The sequence below is a fragment of the Vanessa tameamea genome, chromosome 21 (assembly GCF_037043105.1).
Source record: "Vanessa tameamea isolate UH-Manoa-2023 chromosome 21, ilVanTame1 primary haplotype, whole genome shotgun sequence".
Classification (NCBI taxonomy): domain Eukaryota; kingdom Metazoa; phylum Arthropoda; class Insecta; order Lepidoptera; family Nymphalidae; genus Vanessa; species Vanessa tameamea.
In genome coordinates this window covers 5,539,009-5,566,732 of record NC_087329.1, presented here as the reverse complement: position 1 = coordinate 5,566,732, position 27,724 = coordinate 5,539,009, and the positions used below count along the sequence as shown (strand labels likewise).

The 27,724-nt window shown below is 33.1% G+C and overlaps 3 protein-coding genes across 3 annotated transcripts in view; 1 reads left to right on the top strand and 2 right to left on the bottom strand.

Annotated features, from left to right (window-relative positions):
* The window catches only part of LOC113395527 (glucose dehydrogenase [FAD, quinone]), a 34,704-nt gene extending 31,348 nt beyond the window's left edge, over positions 1-3,356 (bottom strand). The window contains exon 1 of the mRNA XM_064218254.1: positions 3,217-3,356. The gene's annotated coding sequence lies outside the window, so the exon portion shown is untranslated. The remainder of the gene's footprint in view (positions 1-3,216) is intronic.
* Flo2 (Flotillin 2) overlaps positions 1-27,724 on the top strand; it is a 255,373-nt gene that overhangs the window by 148,107 nt on the left and 79,542 nt on the right. The gene's annotated exons all lie outside the window — the stretch shown is intronic.
* On the bottom strand, positions 15,736-18,849 carry LOC113395522 (glucose dehydrogenase [FAD, quinone]). Its single transcript, XM_026633117.2, has 3 exons — positions 18,465-18,849; positions 17,622-17,872; positions 15,736-17,438 (listed from the first exon to the last, which is right to left on the bottom strand). The coding sequence occupies exons 1-3, from the start codon at positions 18,806-18,808 to the stop codon at positions 16,072-16,074; spliced, it is 1,962 nt and encodes a 653-aa protein (XP_026488902.1). The 5' UTR covers positions 18,809-18,849; the 3' UTR covers positions 15,736-16,071.

The following is a 27,724-nucleotide window of genomic DNA, read 5'->3' as shown; positions in this document are numbered from 1 at the left end:
GTAAGAAATAAATAAATAATAAGACGATTACAAACAAGGCTTACACTATGTATTGTATGTTTTAATCTATTCTGTAATCATAATAATTTAATTTAAGTTATTTTTGAATTGTATTGATAACATTGATATTAAATAAGAGGGTACTTTGACTTTTCTGTTCAATATTGTGAGTCACGTGATTTGTAGTGAGGCTTATATAAGTGATGGAAGCTCCGTACAGAACACTTTTACTTTACACTTTACTCTTCTTGGAGCAGCAAGGTGCTAACATTTAAGGTACGATATAATTTTGTGATATAGTATAATTGTTATTGCTTGTTAAATTATTGATGAATATATATATGAATTGTGTTTTTGCAATTATCAATATACAAAGTTAGTATAATTTTATTTAACTAATATGACTGTATTTTTGGATATTGAAAAAGAGTAACTACTGAGTTTCTTGCCGGTTCCTCTCGGTAGAATCTACATTCCGAACCGGTGGTAGCTTTACTTTAAATAGTTTGTTAAATGCCGATTCAAAAGTGCTTGTAAATGTCTTCTTGAATAAAGTATATTTTAATTTTGATAATGGCTAAATAAATATTTGTGTTTCATATATAATCTTTTAGTGTCTTATAAGCTTAAAATATAATAAAATAATAAAGAAATAGAAATTATCTTAAAATATCCTGATATAATGTATTAAGTCTGTATAAAAAATTTAACACGCTCATTGCGAATTTCAATATCCTAGTATTTTGATTGAATTTGTGGGCAGTTTTTGTTCGTGAAATATTTTGTGTCCAGAAGTATATTACTTTTTCCTGTTAAATTATTAATAATAACAATATAACTCTTTGCCATATATTTTATTCCATAGCCATTCGTTTCCTTTTATTCCATAGGCACGGCTGTTAGAATGTTGCATAAAAAAATACTTGGCAGACTTTGAAGTCCAGCTGCCTGAAGTTAATTCACCTGCAGTTCTAGTAGACTTAGTTGCTTGTTGGTTAGTTTTATACTAACATAGGTGTGGAAGAAGCGATACAATTTTTGATAGTATTGTTAAAAATAAAAATGTTTTGGTCTACTCTAGTCTCTAGTCGAGATGATGTGGCTCTATTATAATTCTCTTCGTGATACTCGACAGATTATTTATTATATGTTATTTTAAGTATCGTCGTAGTATGTTTGAAATAAAGTCCTATGTCGTGTTTTTCTATAAAAAGTAATCATAATATGAGTAAGTAAAAAATCAGAATAAATTTGGAGACAGTATAATGACAAACTTCATAAGTTGTCTAAATTTTTATTATGCATTGTATTAAATTTATCCTTCAAGTATTTCAAATTAGAATATTCAAATAAATTAAGCTCAGTTGCTAATTTTACATTTCATATAATAATATTTATTAGTTCTGTCTCAATATGCATGTTGTATTATCGACATAGTATTCACGATGACAAAAATAAATTCACATGATTACGAAATACCGAACTCTTAGTTGCTTCCTGATAACTAATGTTGATTTACGTTAATTTATGTATATTTTACAAATATAGGAAAAGCTTAGACCGACGCAACTATGGTTCGCTTTAACGATTTCAATCTTGCATCTGTTAAATTACAAATTCTATACAATATTTTTTGATGTAATAAAAAATCTGTAAATAAGTCGTAGACCGTATGCTTATTTCTCGATACTAATAATAATTTACAATCATGTATGTAAGGGCTATAAGCGGTTGTAAGGTTATCTTATTAAAACTACCTTTCCATTTGATTCAATATTATATGTGTAACTTAATGTTATACCTTAAGTATCAAAGCTATGACTATAAACACCAGTCGGAGCACAGAACATACGAGTATTATTAAGATTTTTTGCTGTTATATTTGAACGGACTAATCTCATGAACTACTTGCACGGTTTCCATAATCCTTTTCGTCCTCGATAGTCTGTTTATTGAGATTATTACTTTACGCTTCAATCCTGAATATAAAGCAATAACTCTATTCGTCAACCGACAAACTGATAATTATAATTTTACAGACATGAACTAATCATTTATATGAAACAGATTGTAATAACTGGCTGCTGTAACCGGGCGGGTACTTATATTACAGGGAGAAAAGGAGGAAGGTCAACGGAATCAAAAATTAATAACTTAACCATAACCATCATAAATATCTACAGATGTTTCCGCGTCGATTGATCATAGTCTTATGGCGATACGATCAGTAGTTTTCACGTGATGGACGTACAAAGAAAAACAAGTCATTATAACTATATATATAAAACGCTGATGAAACATATACGCGCTGTATAAATCTATTAAATCAATCTTGTATCTTAAATTGTGTAGATTAATTTAAAAAACGTCCGTATAAATATGAATTAATTTCGTTTTTTTCAATCAATCAATGATGAAATTTACCTTTAGAAAAATAGTAATTTCTGAATGCGGTGCTGGTTCTTCTCGGTGAAGAACATTCCGAACTCGGTAGCATTACATTAATATACATTATTGTTAGAAGCTTATAATAATGATTCAAAATTCAAAAGTGATTGTAAGAGTGGTTGAATGAAGTATATTTTGATTTAATTATGCATATCGTAATAATATTTTCATTGTATAACTAACACTAATCGTTTGAGGTTTAGAATCTAAACAAAATATTCATAAATTCGTATGTATGTTCATGCAGTGACCTGATGACGTATTAATTTCGAAAATATTTTCATTTGAAAATAAAATTAATATTAATTTCTCGAATAATTTATTTATTTTTTTATTTATTTATACTTTATTGCACCCAAACTTAAAACTAAAAATTACAATATTGAAACAAAAAGTTGCATGAGGTGCAACAGGCACAACAACAACAAGGTACAACAATAATCATAAACAATAGATCATAATTTAATAAATTATAAAGTTACCGGATTAACGGTAATGTTAATAAAAGCAAGAGTGTTCTGTGATATACTTTTTTAGAAATTCAAATAAATTAAAGAACAATCTCTATTATCCATTTTTATATATGACAGAGTATTTTATTATAAAGATAAAACGTCTTAATTACGCCTGAATATCTCACTGTGTAGAGAGAAATGTAACGCGGATAAACCACGTCAATTATCGTTTCAGCATCATTTATAATTTAATCAACTTTCAAAATGTTAATGAAACAATTGTCGATAAATAAAATAACAAATACGAACTTACCTATATTAAATAACAGCAGGGTGTGTAAAGATTATCCAAAATAGTTTTTTTTTTTTTTTCAAATATAGAACCACATGTTTTCTACGTTCGAAAACGAGAGTGCCGCGAGGTACCGGCGCGCGCGCCTCTCCGTCACTGCGCGTGCGACGCTATGAGTCGTAGCTCCTACTCTTTCGATGACTTCTCATGTGATTGTTCGCTCCAATTGCATGCATATAGTGCATTGTTTAAGCCGTTAATATAACATATAGACCTCAGATATATTTTTTTAATAACATTTATGGACTGGTTATCTTCTAATACATTAAATCCACTAATAAGTGACTTAGTCACAATGTTTTATTTACGTTTTGAATGTATATATTTTTTAAATGGACAGGCGGACTAACAGACGCCTCGCCTGCTGTTAAGTCGACACCATCAATTACACCTACCTTTACCATTTAGACTGACTCAATCACTGTTCAAACCGGAACACAAAAATACTAAATATTGCTGTCTGGCGGTACAATTTGTGATGACCGGGTGGTACTTAATCAACGGACAGCGGAATTGCTTAAAGCTTTACCACTGAAGAAATAAATTGACACCAAAGTGTATTTTAAATTGATTCCCTATAATATACCGTAATGTATTACAGTTATGTATAAATAATTTTATTATATTTTTTATTACTTATATAATTTTAATATTACCGTTTATAATTTTGTTGTAAATGTTGCATCACTTTATTCGAATTTGTATGTGTTTAAAAATGTTATACATACTCATTAATCGTAGAATTTTTTAGAACATTAGCACGATATAAAATTAGATACATAAATTATTATTAGCCAATAAATCCATAAGCGTTAATATTCTATTGGTATTTATAGAATTCAACACAAAATCCTTAATTGTATCCTGCTTTTCTAAGCAAATTCTTTACTTTTTAGGGTTCCGTGGAAATAATGAAATAATATTATAGTATAACAGCTGTCAGTCCTTGGAAATCTATTACTGAACCCATGTCATGTGTTTGTCTTTCAAACCGTAACCTGGTTGAAACTTTGCACATAATGCAATGACAGTTATTATGGATAATTCTAATTATAAAATAAACCCTAATGGTATTTGCCCACTATACCGTTTCATATTATGACCTGATACGTTATCAGATACTATAGTTACTAGAACATATCAACAGCGTATCATGTACATCATAAACAGATGCTACGGTCATTAAAACTGTTATGTACTGGTGTGATAAGCATCACACGTTCTACCGTCAAACAGCAATACACACCCTTGTGAGTGAGTGAGTGAGTAACTACAGGTACAAAGGTCATAACATCTTAGTTCCCAAGGTAGTGACGCAATGACTATCTAAGGAATGGCAATTCTGACATTTTCAATATCTATAGATTGTGGTGATTATTGGATTTGCCATTTGTAAGTCAGGTTGCCTATTTTAAATATAGAATACCTATTTTAATTGAATTTAAATAATTGGTGAAACTATCTATATCGATTCTCTGAAAATAAATTGAATTTTTTTTTATGATTATTTGTCTGTACGCTTGATACTCTATATTATATTTAACTGATAGTTGTCATAGTTTATGATACGATACAATGCCTCAGCTTGTAATAACATTAATGGCGGTGATTGAAGTACAGATATCTATAGTAAAGTGCCTGATTGAAATATATTTGAACAAAGTCACGGCACAAACTGGCTTTGAATATTCAAATGAGCATGAATGTCATATATAGTCAATGGACTTTATTTAAAGCGGGTAAAACTGCGAAGCGTAGCTACTTTAGACGAAAGAAGCTACGTCAAAGGGATCACGACATCCTCAGACTCACTTTTGTGCGGGCCTTCGCGGGCGGTGGTCGTTACGGCCTGGCCACGGAGATCGGCGGTGCGAACGGCGAATCGACAATTCGCGCGGCATCGTTTGCAGGCCACGGACGTGACGTTCGCCGCCGTGACCAGTAAGGACGTCCGACGGCAAAATGACTATCGAAATTATCTCGATATTGTTTAGACAGTAATCGTTTTTTGGTTCAAGATCTAATATTTGGAGAGATTGTGAAGTACATGATTTGAATAAGAATCGGGGTATAGAGGGGAATTCCACTAGAAATACAAGAGTTACAGAATATATCCAGAATTTTTTTTCGAGTATACTAGAATGAGTATATATTCGCCGCGAAAAAAACTAAATACGTTTGATCACAGCACCTATTCGCCGCGACTACCGCTGACTCCGTGGCTTGCGCCGTACTGATTCAATGTAGCTTTGTTTTGCTCGCCCGCAAGTCGCCCGCGCGATTCGCTCGGTACAATTCGCCGGTCGTTTCGCCGGTCGCCGTTGCGCGTGGCATGATTAGTACATTGCTAAACGTTTATTTCAGTCGCTAGACGCTTCGCCGTTCGCACCGCGCGAATATTCGCGTCGGCGAACGTCCCGTGGCCAGGCTGTTAGATATGGTCCTTTTTATTTTATCATTAAATTATACTGATTTCGTGATTAGTAATAATTGTTCTAACTAATTACACGACGTGTAGGATTAGAAATAGTGTTAACGTTTAATTAGTTGAGTGTTGTCCATTTTTTTTTAATTATTTTACTTCTGTTTATTTTTAAATATTTTTTGTTGTTTATTATTCATTAAACGAATACTTTTTACAATGGAAAAACGCCGATTTCGGCTCGGGTTCCATCACAGGACTGAAAACTATTTATGAATAACAGCTTTGTAAATCTGTTACTTTGAAAAGAACAACTATGCGAGTTTCTTGCCGTTTCTTCTCGCTGGACGCTGCTTTCCGATACGAAGGTAGTGTTTAAATATTGACGATTCACAATACGCATTATTGTGAAGTTTACTTAAATAAAATTTATTTTATTTTATTTATTAATATACTATAACCTATAAAGCGCTGCATCTTCTCGTATAAGTTTTATGTATATTTGTTTAGTAGATCTTAGTTAGCCATTAAAAAAAGACGTCTTATAATTGATTAGTATGCATATATCTTCAGCTTAAAGGAAATAAATTACATAGTTTCGTTCGAATAAACGAACAGTCTCGAAGATACCACTTATCATAAACCAATAACAGTGAAGGGGTTTCCTTTTAACATTGATCAGCTATTACAAAGTTTCCTAGACGCGAGTATGAGCGCTGACAGCAGACACACAAAATTAGTAGCTGTAACGAAAAATAGGGTATTCCACTATGTTTGAAAAAGTACTTCAAAATGTTGGTTTTCTTAATAAAAAACCACCAAAAATATATTTCGGCGAAATAAATTCCCGTATACCTTTTTATTCCCGCAAAAACGTTGTTAGTAATTTTGGTGACGTAATATTGGTAAAAACAACAGTTGTATAATTTGTACGACCGGCACTCGTTCAACGTTAACAGATATAAATATTTGGTGTTTTTTGGGGAAATAATGAATTACAATCGCTGTCGTTGGAGTATAATGTATAAATATTAGTATTAAAACTCGAGAAAAAATATTTATCTAAGTGCCAGATGATATTGAAATGTCACTTTTTGCTTATATGACGTCGAACCACGGCGTCTCGTGTTTTAGGTCACGTGATATACAGACTAAAAATTACGAGTTTTAAAATTCATATAATAAAATAGTAATGTGCTTTTACGACTTAAAATCAGAATATTTAAGTACAATTCTACATATATTTTCATTTTTATCAAATTTAATAATTTCTTTTTCACAACCGAAAGTACCCTACATGTTACAAAGTTACATAATGATTATTTTGTATTACATATCGTGGTCATCGTTCTTCCGATTGGATGAAACTTTGTACAGTAGTTCTTGTTACCATCAACGTACACAATATAGCGGTAAAAGTATTGAGAAATCTGGAAAAAATTTAATTTTTTATAGATAAGATTTATGTGCTTTTATTTTTTTTATTATTGTCGTATTGAAATCTCCACAGGCATGTTGTTCGTGTGCCTTTGATGTATATATCTTTGATTAGTAAATAATAATATTATATAAGCGAAAGTATCTCTGTCTGTTTGTCTGTTGCTCTTTCACGGCCAAACCACTGAATCGAATTTGATGTAATTTAGTATGAAGCAAGCTTGAAGCTTTTTATACCTAACACCTGACGACCAACGCCTAAAAAGCAAGAAAAGCCGCGGGCGACAACTAGTATACAATATATTGCAGCTGTAAAGAACCGACTTGTTATTTTCGTACCTAGTAGCTTTCGAAGAGTGAAATGTCGTACACGGTCTAGTGGTTTTTAAGGTTTATGTTTTAAACAAGAACAAACAATTAACATTATATTTAATAAAAAATTGAGATAAAGGAATCGTTTGAAACAAACACAACCCAGGAGTTATGGGTCAGGGAATACTATTCGATATATTCCCCTGGGAAACCATTCTATAATACAAGCGCGTTATATTTTATCTCAGAGTATAATACTGCACTTGATGCATGTTCATGTATAAGTTCCTTCTTCTCACAAGGTCCTTGCCTAGCAGTGGGACATAAGTGGACTGTTAATTAACTTTAAGCACATGTATAGATATCTCTTACTAATAAAAATATGGTCCTTTTAGATAAATATACTAAAGGCACGATCCTTAGGCGCTAGTGAGACTTTTGTTGTGAGTTTTGCCATAATAAGTGCTGTGGCTGAAGAGTTCAGTGTTAATGCTAATAACTATACTGCTATACTGCTATGTGGATATAAATTTAAACTTTTTAACAACTACATATATCAATGTTATCTCAAGATCAATGTGTACTCTTTACCTGTGACGGAATGGAAGTCTAATGTCGATATAAATCCAACGTAACTGCCTCTACTGTTTGGAGTTTATTTCTCTACGCTGCTCTAATGCTGGTAGGTTACATATAGCAGACTATTATCAACATAATTATGTAGGTGAATTACAATGTATTCCTACACTGTCGAGAACTTGATAAATTATTAACACAAAGCAAGCACATGAAAATACAGAGTACCCGGATTTGAACTCGCAAATATGAGAATTCTTGGCTTAAAGGGCTTTAAAACTTGGCCATCTCGGCTCAAAGCAGCTTTTTGTTTCAGCCACCACGGCGTTCCAGGCGGTCCCACCCTCAAACCAATGATGCTTAACATCAAATAGACTAAATATCCCGAGCTATACATCTATTTACTCGCGAACACTCCCCCCCCCCCCCATCAACATTTTCAGTAAAAAGGTTTTCATTTAAAATATAATCTATTTTTTTTTATTTTACAGTATTTACTTTTGTCTTAATCGTTTCACTCACACAGATACATCTTGTGAGCACAAGCATCTCACTCGTACTAATAGGCGCCAAAAGTTTGATGTGGAGAGGTACGCCTTCGTGAATAAATTGATCTATAACTGACTGTAATTAGTCGAGTAATAAGAAAGGTGCTTATAAACTGTCTTAGCGTAAGTCTGTACTGATCTTAGAGCTTCATACAACTTCCTGCAGTCGTAACAGGAGTAAAATAGAAAGTACAGTAATTTACTTGAAAGTGATCTTGATCAGTAGGAACATAAAATTGATTTTATCTCGTATATAAAGAATTTGCGTGTACGTCTACAACTGCTTGTAAAGTATATACATTGATATCAAATTATGTTCGTGCTAGATTTGCGATATCGGTTTTTATGGTGTTTAATTCAAGTCGTATATTTCTTTGGCGGTGTTTGATTTTATCATGAGGGTATTTTTTAAAGGTCTGCTTTGACAAAGTTCGATGGACTAACTCGATAATTAATGCATTCTAAGGTTGATTTCATCTGATTTTTGTAACGTTAATGTTGAGAAATTAGACAATTTTACACGATCTTATGAAACGAAATCTCTTAGTATCTATAAATGAAGTTTCAGAATTGAGCAAATACGATAATACGTCGTAATTAGTTTTATATAAAGGACGAAGGTTTGAAAAATTATATTTGGTAAATTTGTTGGAACATTTCTCTAATACAATATTATGGTAAGGCTAAATTCATTTTAAGGGGGAGCCGTGATTCAACTTATTTACCTTTTATTTGATATTATAAATAATCTTTTGTAACAGGTAGCTAAGAATATTAAATATAACTATTTTCTTTTTTATATTATGAAAAACCTTCTAATTTTTTTAATCTTCGTAGGCTGTTTGACAAATGTGCATGATCCATTTTATTTTGCCATAAAGCTGTTGCATCAACAATCGTAGCTTCGTTAGTCGTTGGTGGAGTCATTTTGTTTACAATGTCTGAACTCGTCATCCTATGAGTTGCTCTCCTTTTCAACCCATGTATTAGTAAAATGTAGCGGTAATTTTACGCCTGCTAAATTTAATTACATTAGCATCGAGTCTCTAGGTACGAAAGAATCAGTTTCGATTCGTTTTTTGGATTATGCCGAGAACGTTTACAATATATATTTATAGGCAATTTCGATCGAAGTAGGAATAAAGATAAACAAACCTTACATTTAAGTACGTATTTTATGCGATTTGCTAATTGCTCAGCTATATTGTGCACTAAGAGTTTATGATTAATATATCTTTATTTATAATACAACACTATTACACTTAACTACTTATATCCTCTTTAATTTTACTTCCAAAATTCTGATAACAGTTTCGTCGACGTTCAAAACGCAATTTTTCCGCAAATCCATAGTGAATATCATAGATTAATCAAGCTCTCGACCAATGATATCGCGTCAATTTACTGTCAAATGTTGTTTATTTGGCTTTTCTCCTTTATGGTTGGAATAGAGTATACATTAATACGTGATTTAATTGTTTCTATTTCTTGATGAAAATTATGTTTTTCAAAATAATCCATTCCTTAAATGAGAACCAAAAAATCTGTTGTTGTTGTAAAAAAAAAAATACTAATATTAAATTTCGATCACAGAGAGCTCGATACAAACGATCGGCGATACTAATAGGTAGTACATAATATGATACTTTCGAGATAACTAAATTTAGCTTTTAACTGCGGTATCGTCCGCCTGGAATTTCTTTCATTTTTTTTATTTCAATTGTAAACTACGTAAAAGTACACATACGCGTGTGATCCATTTATTGTAATGTTTTTTTTTTCTTTTTCAGGTACACAAGTCGTTCAACTAATATATTGCGAGTAAGTTTCGAGGCAGAGAACATTTTGTCTACTATGTAAGTTTTCGGCCATCACTCTCTCGGTAAGTCAGTTCTACGTCATATAATTCGTACTGGCTATTTGGATCGTCATAAAAATGTACGTTTGTCATGGTCAGGCGCAGATCTGCGAAGTGAAAGTCGTTCGAGTTTTCTGCATCTAACAAAGATTGCCTTGGACGCCGTCATCACGCATTATGCTTATGAATTGGTTTAGATAAATTAGAGCCTTCGGACGTGAAACGTGTAGTACCGCATTAACGTTACGCGGTAAATTATAAACCACTTTGTGATCGACTTGTTGATTAATGTCAATTGCATTGTATCGCCCAGTTTGTTGTGCTATAGTTAATAGAGGGGCGTTAACCCAGCTGTGGGAAAACGACACAGTATTACCAAAACTATTGGTGTAAAAGCTATTGAAATATATCCGAATTATTTATTAATTCTACAGATTTACGGTTTTTTATACGTTAATATATTTGCGGCTCTAAATATTTAGGGATTTAAACAATTTAAGAAAATCGCAATTGAATTTCGTTTTGATTTAAACATATTATATAAATTATTATATAATACCTCAAAACTCTTTAACGTTCAAAACTAATTCTGTCCAACAAAAGGAGTTAAGCATCGTATCATTTTGGATGTAAAATTTTGGAAAGGTTTGAGGGGATAACATTTATTATGTGGTTGTAGGGGAACAGTGGTATTAAAGGGAGTAAGTGGTGGGGAGAGTGCGAAGAAATAAAGAGTAAGCCTCCCTCTTTAAATAGGAAGGAATTAATAGTTCTTTTCTACATATACGGTTATAATTTTTAGGCAAAACAAAACGTCAGGATTACTACGAATTCACGTTGACAGCCCGTGTAACGTTGAACTGTAGTGGTATTATTGCTACTTATTTTCACTTTTTTGATATCAAGGTTACCGTCGGATACCGTTAGAGACATAATTTTAAATAACAAGTAGGTTAGAGCTAAGGAGAATGTTATTTATTAATTTAAATTAAAGTAAATTGTTCAAATTATGTAAAAACTTTCTAGAAATTGCTCTCATTGAAAGCGAGTTTTTTTCAAAGGTCGTCGTCATCTACTGTCCAACTGCTAGGCGAACGTTGCACCCATTTAACATATGTTGAGATGTGTTCACTCTGCACCAGTACAGGACGATGATGTCGACACATGCGATGTTCTTCGCGATGTTTTTATGAGTATTTTTTTTATCAATTTATATTATTAATACTAATTTACGACTATACGCATCTAAAGTTCTATTGCAATTTATACAAATCTGAGTAAGATGTTAAAAAAAAGTTTTGTGTATGTGTGTGTTTGCATGCGTGCGTGTGATGTTTGTGAATATTTCATTCGACTCGCATATCTCCAGAATAAGTAACGGTGTCGACACCAAAACAATTTCAGCGAACACGTAATAAAAATGGCATAATGATCAATTAAGTTTTTATTGAATGCGATTTAGTTGTTTTTATTTTAATACTAAAACTGCATAACATGTTGTTGTATATGATTATCTTTGCGTAGGAATTCTGAAGTTCAGTACCAACCTACCTACAAATCAGATTGAAGACAGTAGTTGAGTAGGAGCCTGTTAATGTCCCATTGCAAGGCAAAGGCCTCTTCTCCCTTTTGAGGTGAAGATTGAGAGCTTACTCCACCGTAATGTTTTATTTAAGGTTAGTGAATACACGTGGCAAACTTCTCATACACCACGTGCAGGTTTCCTCCCGATGTTTTCTTTACCGCCAGTCGAGATAGATTATAAGAATACTAATTAGGTGCAAGCCTTAGTCAGTGGTGCTCACCTCATGTTTGATCTTGCAACCATCGGTTATAGAACAAGATCGAACCTAGACCAGTTTATAATATTTTTAAAAGACACATTCAGAAATAAAATATCAAAAACCTTTTGGTACAAATATAATACTTCGTCTGAAAGCCTCTACACAGGTGTACAATAAAGCTGTTTTATGAGAATCGGAATTGTGATGAAAAGAGACATCATGCTAGCATGTTCGCATGGCACGTGGGATGGTCCTCGCGACCATGGGCCTGGTCATAATTTGTGCAATAGATATTTTTTAATTTGTACGTGTCGTTTATTCATTGTCTTAAGGCTCTTTTGTTTTTAAGGTTTTGTGCAAGCCCATCTAAGTAGATACCACTCATCATAAATTCTACCGCCAAACAGTTACATACTTAGTATTGTTTTGTTCTAGTTTGAAAGTCGATTGTCACTGACTCACAGTGTATAACTACAGGTACTAGGAATATAATATTTTAGTTTTCTAAGAGTGATCGTGCATTGTCGATCTGAGGGATGGTAAATATGTCTTAGAGCGCTAAAGTCTGTAATATATTGACAATGGTGATCTTTTATCATCAGATGGCCCATATGCCAATCCACCTATAAACTTGAAATAAAAAATAGCATAATTTTCAATAGGAAATTCATTTTTGTGGTCTATGTACGAAACTTTGTTACAAAATTTTCGTACGTGTTAATAGTTTCCTGTGCGTTCGCTTAGTTAGCAACCGAAACCAGAAATATGAATATTTAAGCGATATTTCATCGTTTTTATGATGTTTGAGTTATTTGTTTTGTAAGAGGTGGTTAGTTGACTTCTAGTTATAGTTGCAGGTTCAGCTGTGATTTAATAATGTTCTTGGTTGACCTAGTTTGATCTAACTAATTTCTGTGACCAACTTTGTTTTGGTTTATTTTTATATCGCTCTGTTGTGGAAGAGAATCGTACTGTACGTATATAATCATATTTACGAATGCATAGCAAGGTAAGAAATACTTTTTTTTTTAATCTAGGTCCACCATCCACCATCGCTCATAGACATTAGGTCAGTAAGAATTATTTTAAACATTTCATACGTCGCGAATACACAACCAATTTAGGAGTTAAGACGTTACGTCCATTGTGCTTGTAGGTACACTGGCTCACTCACCTTTCAAACTGGAACACGGCAGTACTAAGTATTACTGTTTGACGGAAAACTTAACCAAGTTGCAGTGATTTTTTTATGTGCTTAGTTTGTGTTTATAATTTAACTCGTATCGACGGTGATGATACACATTGTAAGGAAACCAAGCAAGCGTCGAATGAAAATCTGCAACCCGCATTAGAGTAGCGTGGTGGAATAAACTCCAAACCTTCTTAAAAAGGAGTGGTGGCCGTAGGCTAACAGTACTTTTATAGTAAGGTTTCTCCTATGGGTTCAAAGTATTGTGTCATTGCTTTTAAGTATTCAATTGTACAATTGTTGTAAAAAGTCTCCCTATGACATTTGGGTTTAAATTATTGACATTAAAGTGATTACATGTGGTTTCCAATTGCCTACTTACCTTATTCTCATGATAGACATTTCCGACAGTGACCCCTTAGGTCGCTTCAGATTGACTTGCAGCTTGACTTGCAAATTCTATTGTAATACGAGTATAGTTACTGTTACATGATAGTTTAAATGCTTTGGGCAATTTACGTTCGTTTCTTCTTGTTATATAATAATGGTCATTGTTAATTGTTTATATTACTCCATAATATTAGACGGCTCAGCGGTTAGAATACTTTGATCTTTATAAATCAATTTTGGGGTGCTATCTGGGTAAACTTCTCCGAGATGTAGTGTTAATTTACTGAAGTTTTTAAAATTTCTTTCTCGTTGACGTTGATCTAATCAAAGTAAGTATAGGTTACTTGCATATATCGGGTTAATATTTAGTCTCTGATTTGGACAGAGGATTAAAAATTAAATATCGAAATAAAATATGTTCAAGCTCTTATAAGGACTTTTGAATTGTCATCTGTCAGAATTATATTGGAATGTAGAGCTATCTAAACTAAATGTTCCATTTTTAAACATTTGTTAATCAGCCAGGGATGGCTTATATTTCTTACAGTGCCACTGTTACGTGCCCCATGTCAATCTGCTTTCTTAAACTTTGCACCAAGGGACAATTAAAACGTACACTAGATGCTGACAGTTTTTTGGCTGATGGCGTGTATTTTATTGCACAGTGCGTGTAATGATTAACATGTATTCTGAGTAGCCGTAATTGCTAAATCGAATATATATCTCTTATTTTTTAATTTTACAGCACAAATAAGCAAAAACTGCTTCAAAATTACTGATACGTTTTTTTTAAACACGTTTTGGTTTGATAGTTAGTTCTTGTTACAAGGATGTCATTATTATGCAATAGATTAAATAATAATTTGTCATACATTTAGTTTTTAGAGATTATAGAGTCGTTTCGTTTGTTGCGACGTTGTGTTATTTTTTTTCCGGTTGTTATATAAGACGGTTTTTTACTGAAGGTAAACACTATAAAAATACATGTTAGAGAAATAAAAACAAAACTACGATATTAAAATTACTTATATTTTTAAAATACTTTGCCCTAACTATTTACAAACAGAAAATTACCGAAGTAATACCCATTTCCTTCCCTTAAAGTGCTTTGTACTAAATTAAAACCAGGTGATTTTCTTTCGCCGGTTCTTCTCAGGTGAGGTTTTTTTCCGTTTAACCGTTTAAAACCGTACACGTTTGGCAATCGATAAGTAAGTGTACTGCTTCTACTCGTATTGAGTAAATATTTTTATTCGGATACTAAACTTTCTATACAGTTGTTTAATATAGATTGTAATGAATCAAAAACCATCTTACAAAGGATAAGCACAGTCTCATATTACAAAACAAACGGTAGATGAAGCGCGCGGAATATTAAAGTGAAGCAACAAAAACGAATACAAAACCACAAGTAGATGCTCAACGCTTTGCTACGGTTTGGGGTAGTTTTCGCTTTTGATTTTTCACTTTAATGTTCCGCGCGATCCATTGTCCTTTTGTCTTATAATTTGAGAGCACAGTAGTATTGTGTGATTAGTGTAACATAATAGCTAAAATGATTTAAGTGTATTGAAATAATTCTTATTATAACTTAATTCAAATTTTATCTGCGTTTTAGATCTTTCTAAAATGTTATATTACGTCTATTTATTAGTTGGGTTTTGTAATGATATATTGTAATACATATTATGAAAATTAACATTAGTGTTCAAACTTTGCAATTACGAAATTTTATTCGTCTAAAAATATAATTGTGGCGCCATCTATGTTATATCTTTGAGACTGAAATATTGCAATAGTAATAGCCGTAACTCTAATAGCAGTTCTAATATCCTAGTTTAAGAATAAATACATAGATGGCGTTATTGAAATTTTTTTTTTTCAATAATAATATTTGTTTCGAACTAGATGCAGAAAACCAAATAATATAAATAGTACAATTTCAATTTTAAAAAAAGTATTAGTTATAATTTTATAATAATTTTTATTTGCTATCTATATAAGAAGTCAACATTAACAGCAATCAGTCCTTATAATAATAAACACAAATTTATAACAATAAAAATCCAAACCAATTAATTAGTACGTTCTATTCTAGGAAAATTGTTGTACTACACTAGCGTGATGTATACGTTAACGGCTTATTGCATTGAATATATGTGTCAAAAACGACGACTAGAAAAGTTACAATTACGAGATATTCTATGGAAGCAGTTGCTGATGATTCTTAACATTACATAGTCTATTATTGTCGTTTTGTACATGGCTTTATTAAAATAATTAGCTAACCAACACCGATATCAGCTTTCGATATCACACTGACGACTCAAGCGACCTATTTTCAAAATCCGTTCAAAATTGGAACATTTCAACGACCTCCGCTTCCTCTTTGGATTCTTTGGTAGCCAGGTTTCTTTTATCATGTCGCTGCCTTTCTCCGCTATCATTATTACAGGGGCATTGATGTTGCCATTCGAGATAGTGGGCATAATACTAGCGTCTATAACGCGGAGTCCCTTTATTCCATACACTCGCAGCTGTGGATCTACCACAGCCATCGGATCACTTGTTGGTCCCATCTTTGCAGTACAAGAAAGGTGATAAATTGTCATGGTATACTGCCTTATGTAACAGTCCCAATATTCATCAGTATAAAGAGGTAGGTGTTTGCAATTTGGCACGGGATTGCTGTTATATCTAGCGCCCAAACGCTTCATAGCCTTAGTCTCTGCCGTGGCGACAGCTGCTTTAACACCCTCTCTTAAAACTCCAACGTCATCAGGGTGTGTTAAATAGTTATGAATCATAATAGGATAGTCTAAAGGATTTTTCGATCTTAACTTGATAAATCCACGACTTTTTGGCCGAAGCATCATAGGAAATACACCGAAAACATCTTTGTTTGTTAAATGTCCAAATACTTGGTCGTAAAATTCGTCCGTGATACTATGAGCTCTTTTTACTTGGGTGCCACCATCGGACGGAATGGATGCTGACGTCATCATAAACTCTATATCTGGCCAGTCGTCAGTTGAATTCGCATACTTCGTGTTTATGAAAGCTACCACTTCTAAACCGATACTTGAAGTTAATGGTCCGTCCTCTGTCACAGCATAGCGCAAAGCAGAATTAATGTTAACAAGTCTGTTCATAACTAAACTTATCGGGTAGTCAATTTGGAATACTATTCCACCAACAGCAATGTGATCTTGCAAATTTCTACCTACTCCAGGCGAATCGTAGACCACTTCAATTCCAACTTCTTCTAAATGTTTTGCTGGACCAACGCCAGAGAGCATGAGTAATTGAGGAGACGCAATGGCACCAGCAGCCAAGATAACCTCTCGTTTGGCATATATAACTTGCTTAGTGGTATCCCTTATAAATTCAACGCCATATGCTCTTTTATTGCTTCTATCTATCAAAACTTTAGTGACGTGTGAAAATAAGGAAATATGAAGGTTTTGGCGTAGTCTTACAGGTCTGAGAAAAGCTTTTGCTGCGGAACAACGAGTTCCTCTCCGCATTGTAAATTGATACCAACCGAAACCAGTTTGTTGATCTCCGTTTACGTCTAAGATGTCGTAACCCATTTCTTCACCAGATTGTAAAAATGCAGCTCCAATTGGCGTGTTATATGGGGCGTCTTGCACTGTCAGGTAACCACCTGAAAATAAACATTCGAAAAATGTGTATTGAATGTGTTTTTTATTTATTTATTTTTGATATCTTTGTGAAATAGTCATTAAAAAGTTATGGTACTTTTGCATAAATTTAGTTACTATTTACTATTGCTCACTAAATCATCGAATAAAAATTGTGTTAAATAAAGTAGTTAAGAAACTTTTACCTGTTGCATGATTTTTTTTATCCTTAGCCAAGTATGGGTTCCGTTGATCCTGAGATTTTTTGAAATAAGGCAAGACATCTTTGTAGCCCCATCCAGGATTACCTAAAGATTCCCAATGATCGAAATCCCGTTTGTTACCGCGAATATAAAGCATTGTATTGAGTACCGAGGAACCTCCAAGTACCTTGCCTTTTGTCCAGCTACAACGCTTGTCAACCATGGCTTGGCAAGCGGAGTCTTGAGGCTCAGTCCTGAAAATGAAAAGCCGTTGTTTAAGCTCAGGAAAAAGGAAAATATTGTGGATCCTCACGAGAAATTATAAAAGGAGGTTAAAGTCAACGTTTAATAATCCAGAATAATACGTTTAATATCATTGTTATCTAAAGGATGACTAAATAGAGAGGTTATTGCCATATCTTCACGGATTGAAGACTATTACTAGGTCATGGTTTAATTGAAGATTGTTAAGTAATTAAGTAGTAATGGACATCAAAACGTGGAAGTAAAAAATAAAGTAGTAAAGACCAAAGAAACGATGGACGGATTATGTGAAAGACGATATGGTTAGAAAAAATGTTACTAGTGAGATGACGTCCGACAGAGAAAAATGGAAGAAGAAGACATGCTGCGCCTACCCCAAGTGAAATTGGGATAAGGGCAGGAGGATGATGATGGACATCAAAACGTTATTTATGTGAAATCGAAATTTGGGGAAGGCCAGCAGTAGATTTCGATTGACTGATGATGATGAGGAAGTCGAAATATTGACGTTTTGATGTGAGTGTATTAAAATGATTATATTACATATCACCATTTATATTTTTACTCTATAAATTTACGTACCGGTATTTCCAGTCCAATTTGCTTTTATGTAGATACAGAGAGAGCAAGGGTACGTCGCTAATATCGGTTTCATGGCCACCGGCTTCCAACAATAACACATTCCACCCGTCTATTTCGCTCAGTCTGTTTGCTAAAACAGATCCAGCTGATCCTCCGCCTACAATGATGAAGTCGTATTCCTCTCGAAGGTATTTTTGGTTGAACGGTCGGCTCTCGGGGTCGAATACGTCGTAGTGAAAGTATGCCAGCGCTGCCAACATGGCAGGGATAAATGTCAGTTTACTTATCCCGCCTATAGTTAGAGCAGCTTTGGCGGCCGCTGATACCGTTGTCAGTACAGCCATTTTTCAGCTCGTCATAATTCTGGAATAAATATATTACTTTTATTTATTAAACATATGGATATATTAAAGCGTATGTGTTGCTATGGAGTATTAAAGTATCTGTAAATCTTATTATAATAGTGACTAAATAAAGTTAAAATTTTTTGTAGTTATTGCGTTTTCATCGTTTTGTTTCACGATTAAAAATATTTATAGTTGATGGTGAAAGTTTATAAATAGAAAAAAATAATCGCTTATGATCACAAATAATAAAAAACTTCTCCCTTTTTCCGCTTCGTGTAATTTCGTTACTTTTACTTATAACTTATATTGTGTTTTTATTTATTTTTTTATTTAGAGAGATATCTGTTTTTGTGTATCTACGGATATCTGAAAATTTATTTAACGCTTGGCGCAAAAAATGCAGGCCAAAAATCATCTCGTTAAATATATTTTAATTAAAATTATGGATAATTAAGTGCTCCAAAATACGTAACCTTTTTAAACATATGCATACCTAAAAGTTATATAAACCTCCTTGCACTGACTAAGTAGTATACTTATAAAATGGGCTTCCTTTACTTATGAATAAGAATGATGTAACGCTATTATTTGTCTCGTTCACGCATCGTAGGTTAGCAGATATGTGCGATAAGGACAACTAGAACTATGACACATAAGTGATCACCACAGACCATAGACATTGTTGAAATATTAAATAACTGTTACATCGTAAGTATGCTAAAAAAGTTGGAGACTAAGATGTTATGTCCCTTGTGCCTGTAGTTACATACATACCTTACTCACCTTTTAAATTTAACACAACATTAAATAACAACAGTAAAGTATTGCAGTGCTTGTTGCACTTTTTATACTCGAACACAGCAGTACCAAGTATTGCTGTTTGGCGTTAGAATATATGATAACTGGGTGGTACCACTGTACGAGTACGTAACAGTAAACATTTTACATTGAAGAAATATTTTGACTTTGACTTATATGTGTACCAAATTTCAACTGCTTTAGCGGAATTACATTGTGATAGACCGACAAACAAAAGATTGATGGATGAATTAGTTTTTTTTATTGTATATACGTAATACTGAAAATCACACAATTAAAAATAATAAATTGCTGTGCATTTAAACTCAACAATAAGTTAAAATTGCGTGCAAAACCGAAAGCGTGGCCTTTACTCGTATCCTCGAGTTTCTTTCCGAACGGCATTCCTTGTCTAAATTATATAAAAACAGCTAAATGTCGCCAGAGCAATGCCGAATACAGGCCAAAGGGAGCGTCTACTGTTTCACTGTTATTAACTGATTGAAATTTCCTATGATCATAGAAATTTTGTAAGCAATAAATCTTATATCACGTCTACTATAGCGATATTAATATGGAATCGTCAATAAAATACCACTGCGACACACATGACAGCAAATTTGACGGAATTCATGACTTAACACATATAACTTCAAATATTTATATTTTTTTATATGAACGTACTTAAGCACCTGTATTTATGTATGTATATTGATATGTTTTACGTTCGTTTATGTGTATGCGTGTGTGAATATACCGTAAATGGACCATTTCTTCAGTCCTAAGGTTTCCTAATCGCTCATCTATATCTTCTTATAAACGACTCTTTGGATTACAGTTTTCATGAATAGAAAGAACGATAATACCCTAAATATATAATCTAGATATTATAAAGAGGTATTTATACGTATATAAATCTGTTTGTGTGTATTTAGGGGGGTAATCTTCCGATAGTAATCCAATTCTAAAAAAAATATAGAAAGCTATGTTATTCCAGTGTGTAGAGTATCAATTATATTTATATCAAATAAGTTTTCTTTATAAATAAACTGCACCCGTCGATCTAGCACTAGCGATCCGTCCCGGTTCTATATATATGTTTTACTGTGACTGTCGTCCTGTCAATAAACTTTTATTATTGTAGTTTTTTTAATTAGTCACAGTCAGGATCTCCTGATAGTGGAAAAGCAGTCAAACACCAGCCCGATGTTAGAGCTTTTATTCTCATAGCCTTGTGAGAAATGAAGATCCAAAGAGAGATAAAAATTTTGTTCAATTCCCTTTATTTGTCTGAGATGGCATTTCGCACGTTTTATGGCACTGTTTTGACACTTACCTCTTCTAAGAAGCCAAAGATCCCAATCCCTAAAAGGTGAAATTTGTCTTTAAGCTTTATCTGCCCGGCGATATTAGAAATCTTTGAGAGGAAATGTTTATGGATTGGAGTTAATTCTGATATTTGCCTAACATGCTTGTGGAATTTTTACCATAGTAGAAAAGTTTTGTTGATTTAACCTTATTTTCACAAAAAGAGAAGATGATTTTAATTAACAATTCCAGATTGCCTCGTTACGAACGATAGAACAAAATGATTATCAACATAACCCCTACTTAAATAATCCTTTTGTCGCAGTAAATATATATATTTTCTTTTTATGATATACATAATTAGGTGGACGAGCAAATGGGCCACCAACCTTGTGCCTGTAGTTTCACTGGCTCACTTGGAATGATTGGTATTTTTCAAATAATCTCGTTATACATATAAAGTCCAATTCCGTAATCGCGTCGATGTCATAATGAATAGCGTCGATGTGTACTTCTGACAGTGGCCTTGAGTTACTTTCACTCTTATAAGTTCGTAAGTGTTATTTAGTCGCCTTTTCTGTTTCCAATGAATTTGTGAGACATCGCTTAGTGTTGATTGACGACTATGTTTGTGCTCAATGAGTAGCGGCATTAGAATACGCTTAGTTTATTTCCTAATTGAATATTAATTACCATAGAGATTACTTTTATAGACACTAGACCACATTTTGTAAGTGCATAAAGGTTTCATACGTATTTTTTTTTTTTTAAATCTTTGTACAAATAATTTTATAATTTAATAAGTAATCACGTTCACGCCAAATGACACGCATGTCATTTTCATGCTATTGACTTTAATGTGAGTGAGTTGAAAATAGAAAGAGTTCATGAATTGTTTTCTTTTTTTTTTGTATTTTACTCGAAATTCAAAATCGTTGTTTATTTTTTTGAAGACGAGATTATTTTAGCCGACCCTTTCGAATTAAAGCTGTGCTTTTAGAAATATTACCAAAATTTAATATATAAAGTTTTGCGCAAGCCCCTCTGGGTACCACTCATTATTTATTCTACTGCTAAGTAGCAATACGTAAAGAATGATAAAGTTTTCTTACTGCGCCAATTTGGATGGGCAGTGGTTACCAACTATTACCAAATTTGTATATATATAAAAAAGTCTAAATAATTTAATAAGGCGAGTGAGCAATTGGTCCGTATAATGGTAATGAATATCTTTCGTTCATATATGCATTGGCATTGCTAGAAATATTAATCAAATCATAGTTCTCGTGGTTAGTGCATAACCGCAGGATCTAAGATGTCACCTGTGCCTTTAATTACACTGGTTCATTGGTACCTTCCGATTAATTTAACAATTAAATTTTACAGATTTGTGTACTATATATTATTATATATATATGAAATATATATATGAACAGCTGCTTATTGTTCCCACTAAGACATGCTCCTAAAACATATAATAGATACCACTAATAAATATAATATTTCTTAATGTAGTATACAGTTTAACATAATATTAATTTAATAGATTTCCTTACTAAACCGGTGGAGTTAATACTTGTTGACTCATAGGCAGGATATATTACATACATATATAATTGTATTTAACTGAAATCACTGTATTCTTAAATGTTGAAAAAGAGTAACTACTGAATTTCTTGCCTTGGTTCTTCTCGGTGGAATCTACATTCCAAACCGGTGGTAGCTTCACTTAATATAGTTTGTTAAACGACGATTCAAAGGTGCTTGTAAAAGCCTACTTGAATCAAGTATATTTTGTTTTTGATTTTGTAGACCGGCCTCTGTCGACCGGGTGCCATTTGTTAGTAAAGAAAATGATATAATTTAAATATTACTTAAAGCCTATAACAGTGAATTTCCACCAGGAATTTTTAGTAGAATAGATACATACTAAATACAAAAAAAAAAAACAATTTTTTACTTTTTATAATATTAATATAGATTATTATAACATTATCAAATCGCCTTACGAGTACTCAATTTGAATAATCAAATTCAAATTACCCGTCAAACATGCTTTATAAATATCAATATGACAAGACAAATACGAATACACTTTCGTCTGTGTTTACGAAGTTACGCACGAACGGGTGGAGGGTAATATTGACTGTTGTGGTTTAATTATAAGGACTCGATTCCACTTACGAGGGTCTGGGTTCCAAGACGATGTTCGCATACGGGTTCGATACATATGTGATAGAATTTCGTCTGACACATTCAAGATTTTTATTCGTGCTTGCCCAGATTTAAATTCGGGAACCTAGATTTTCATCTCACAACCACGTGGTCTATCAACTGGACTAGACGCTATTATAGTAGTAATTTCAATGTACCCAATAAGCTCGTTCGAAGTCGTATCGTTGTATGAGGTACCTCTCACTCATCAGCGATTCTACCATTAATTTTGTTATTGTTTGTTGATTTGGAGTAGATGTTGGCAATTGTTAAAGTCAGGTACCTCACATGCGTACGCTCACGTGCTTTAAACACACACACACACACATATATATACATATACACGGGGAGTCGAAAGGCAGGAGCAAAAATTGCATTCAATAAATGAATATTGCATAGCAATTAAACAAAAAAGATAATATAGAAAAACTCTCGGCAAGTGTTGTCTGCCATGTTATATAATATACTAGCGACCCGCCTCGGCTTCGCACGGGCGCAATGCCGATACTAAATATACTGTTGAATGTGTAACAACGTTCACAGTTTTTCAGACATTAGACAATACAAACCCTGAATGTCCCTGCGTTTTAAATCTGTAATATTTTCGAAAATATTCATTTAAATCACATGCTGTAAATAGCCATATTGATCTATATTAAATACACAGTGTATTTTAACGTACTTAATTGGATGATGATCAAAGCTATATTGCTTAAAATTGCTTCGAAAATAAGCCATTATTTCTCGTAAAAAGTAAAGGATAAAAACTGGTTATTGTGGGTTATCCCTAAGAGATAGACATATACCATCGCGGACTTTTTGAAGAATTTTATATGGTGTACAATACTGTAGTACATTATTTAGATCTATCTTGTAGGGTTCAGCCAGCGTTTGCAAAGTATGCGCAGAAAACGTGTTTATTTTCGACATTATTTCAGAAACCTCTAAAATTATCAGTGTTTCTCTACTATATTGTGCATGTATTATATATATAAACCTTCTTCTAGAATCAATCTATTTATTGAAAAAAATCGCATCAAAATCCGCTGTGTAATTTTAATGATCTAAGCATATATAGAGACAGACAGCGGTAAGCGACTTTGTTTTATACTATGTAATATGTAATGACTAAATTTACCGCCGAAACGCGTTGCTTGTATTGGTATAAGTATTATAAATATTGGTTTAGTAGTTTTTTTCATCTAGGCATTAAAATAAAATGTCTTCTCATTTATTAATATGGACACGTACAGTATTGTAATTTGCCAATATTCGTCGAATGTATGAACGTAGCGTGTAAAGATTTTCTATAAATTTAAGTCTGCGGGTTGCGAAATAGTTCGGTGAACTAAGGATCAGGAGGATTGCGTTCTTGACACGCTTTCTTATTAAATACTCTTTCAATTATCGGTTTATGTATTATTCGATGATATTACATAAGAAAATATTACTGAATCAGTCTTAATTTACACTTATTTATTATGTTTTTATTCATACTCTTCCGATTACCGGTTAATAACCGATACTCGACTAGTTGCAAGGGTTTTCCAGGTTTTAGGCATAAAAAAACTGATTTCTTTCCTTGGAATTCAAGCTTGCTTTAAAGTAAATTTAATGATATTCGGTTCAGTGGTGGTTTGGACGTGTAAGCTACTCACAGACAGACAAGGTTTCTTTCGCATTTCTAATATTAGTACAGATGTTATTACTTACAACATTATTGTAGAATCCATCGGAAACATTATACAGAAACGTATCGAATTGTCTTAAGCATTACAGTTTTTTGGTAATCAGTATTGTTGTGTGTGTGGATTTGAGTTGGATGCTTACTTGACCAAACTAATTAACCTTTTTTGTAATTCATATATTCGAGTAGTGTGTACACCGGTTTTCATGGATACGCCACTCCGAGGTCCCGGGTTCGATTACCGGCCGAATCGATAGAAAAAGTTTTGTGGAAGTTGAATTTCCATAACACAAGTGCTTTAGCTACTTACATTGGGATCAGAGTAATGTATGTGATGTTGTCCAATATTTATATATTTATATTTATATTATGTATGTATAACAAATCAAATTTAAGTAGGCTATTAGGATCACTTTTGAATCGTCATGTTACAGAGTTGAATTAAAAGTAAAGCTACTATATATTTAACACTGAATTTGTTATATATTGTTCCCGCATCATATTGCACGTAACTTGATCTTTGAATTTTACCTTCACTTATTTACGTAAATCACAATAAGTAGCGCTTTTGACGGTGCGGTGTTTGTCAATAATATCAATAACTTTAAATCAATTTACTTTATTTTATATAGGTTTTAAGTTGACGGACTAGCAAGTGAGCCATCTGATAGTAAGTGTTCACCGTCGTCCATAGAAATTGGCGCTGTAAGAAATATTAACTATTCCTTACATAGCGAATGCGCCTCTAACTTTGGCAACGCAGAGTTACGTTCCGTGTAGTTCTGGTTCACTCACACTTGAAAATGGGACACAAAAATACTAAATACAGTATAACCTCTATAAGTCGAACATCAAGGGAGACACCAAAAAATTCGAGTTATAGAGTTTTCGACTTATAGAGAATTTCGCCTTAGGAAGATTTTGATTCGACATAAAGAGGTTGAGATTCTTTCTTATAAATTTTGAGTTAGAGAGGTAAAATAAATAAAAATTTAAGTTGCAGCGGTGACACATATTATTATTTATTATTTGTATATAATCAACAATATTTCAAAACATCCTTAAAATACAAAAATATGGCATTAATAAAAGTCGGTATTTATATTTTTTTTCTTTAGATAATTCATTCGTTCAAACTATTTCTGACAATATTCACTGCAAATGACTTGTGCTTCGCTGAAATTCAAATGAAATCAAAACTAATAAAATGCAACACCTGACACCAAGCAAGCAAACACGTGTTAACGTTAGTCATAAATTCATAACGTTTTAAATTTATCGAGGTTTGACTTAACGAGGTTCTACTGTATTGCTATTTACCGATAATTGTATATGTGTATGACGAGTGTGTATATAGGGACCCATCCAGACGGGCTCGCATAGAGCCCTACTTTTATTCCAAGTTTACTTTAACTTAAACTGTTTATTATGTTAGACGTATTGTCCGTGCATTGGTTGTATCATTGTATTATTTCAATTGATTTCTGTTTTCGATGTGCGATCCTTTTCACGACTTATTTTGGTTGTGTTCTAGTTGCCTTCGTTGGTATTTTTTGATCTTGGAGTCGAATACAATGTTTATCAACTATTCCCCGGCGACCTAGCTGGAACAATGTGAAAGTCGCAGGTTCGATTATGAGCCGTTATTGTGCCCACTCCTGGCACAAGCTTCACACCTTGCTGGAGTGATGTGTTATATTTGTAATACGTTGTTTTTTTTTCGATCAAATCCTTTCACGCTTTAGGTTTTCTGTTGCTTTTTCACGGCCAGCGTCTTTCACTGAACCGAATTCAAAGAAATTTGGTATGAAGCTAGCTTAAAATTTTATGTCTTACACCTGACCACCAACCCCTAAAACGCTAGTCAAGCTGCGGACGGTTACTAGTAGGCTATAAATATAGCACTTATAAATAAGTTTACTTAGCACCTTCTTAAATTAAAACAATCATTAATTTAAACAATTTATAATGAATACTAACATTGCGCTTTCACGAAAAGTCTTTATATTTTTTAGCTCGATGGGTTGGGTAGAACTTAAAATTAAATAAGCTGAATATTATTTCAAAGATTTGACACAGTTATAGCAGATATATGATGTTAAAAAGATTGTTAAATAAACTTCATTAAACATTCGTTAAGAAATGAATGAGCCCGCATTCTTGCATAACACGCCGTCTAGTTTTACTGTAATTATGTTTTCTTTATGCGTGAGATATAGCGTTCAAGGTCGATCAGTGTTACCAATACGATGTATATAGTCTTCAGAATGTAGATCTAAGTTTTTAAAGTTAAATAAATTCACTTTCACTATATATGAAATAAAAAAGGAAAAATAGGATAAAATACCAACCAACCCCCCCTCCCCCTACAGAGACACAGGCTTGTAAATACTAATACATATTTTGGACTATAGAAAGGATTGGTGCGATAAGGAATTCCAATAGAATAGGTACGACACGACTTCTTGAAGAGTATCAATTTCGGTAAAAGCATTTTTTTAAAAACTTCTACATCGAGCACGTAAGCGCCTCGACCACCCGTATGCAAAAGCATTCCTAAAGACGATTTGCGTCAGTCGGTCAGCCAAATCCTGTTTTTATGCAACACACACCGCACGACCTCAGATAAATGACTTTTTAATGGTTTTTGTGGGTAGAATACCCGATAATTCTTTGATTATTTATACATATATCTAGATAGACTGTCCAAGCTGAGATCGCTTCGTAAAATAGTGGCCAACGGTTGGACACTAATACACGCACGCTAGGAAAGTAGTATGATGTTTGGCGAGTATCAAAAGTAGTTGTCACGCACACCAAGATATTAAAAGTTGTTCGTTCGTTTCAGTTCTTTTGTAGTGTGATATTCTATTAATAAATAATTTAAGTGTTATTTATATAGACTA

Bases quoted from the DNA above. Each gene is read 5' to 3' on its own strand.
- LOC113395522 (XM_026633117.2), bottom strand. From the start codon at position 18,808: ATGGCTGTACTGACAACGGTATCAGCGGCCGCCAAAGCTGCTCTAACT. The intron at 17,873-18,464 runs GTACGTAAATTT...TTTCATTTTCAG, and splicing joins AAATTGGACTGGAAATACCG to GACTGAGCCTCAAGACTCCG. The intron at 17,439-17,621 runs GTAAAAGTTTCT...GTTTATTTTCAG, and splicing joins TAAAAAAAATCATGCAACAG to GTGGTTACCTGACAGTGCAA.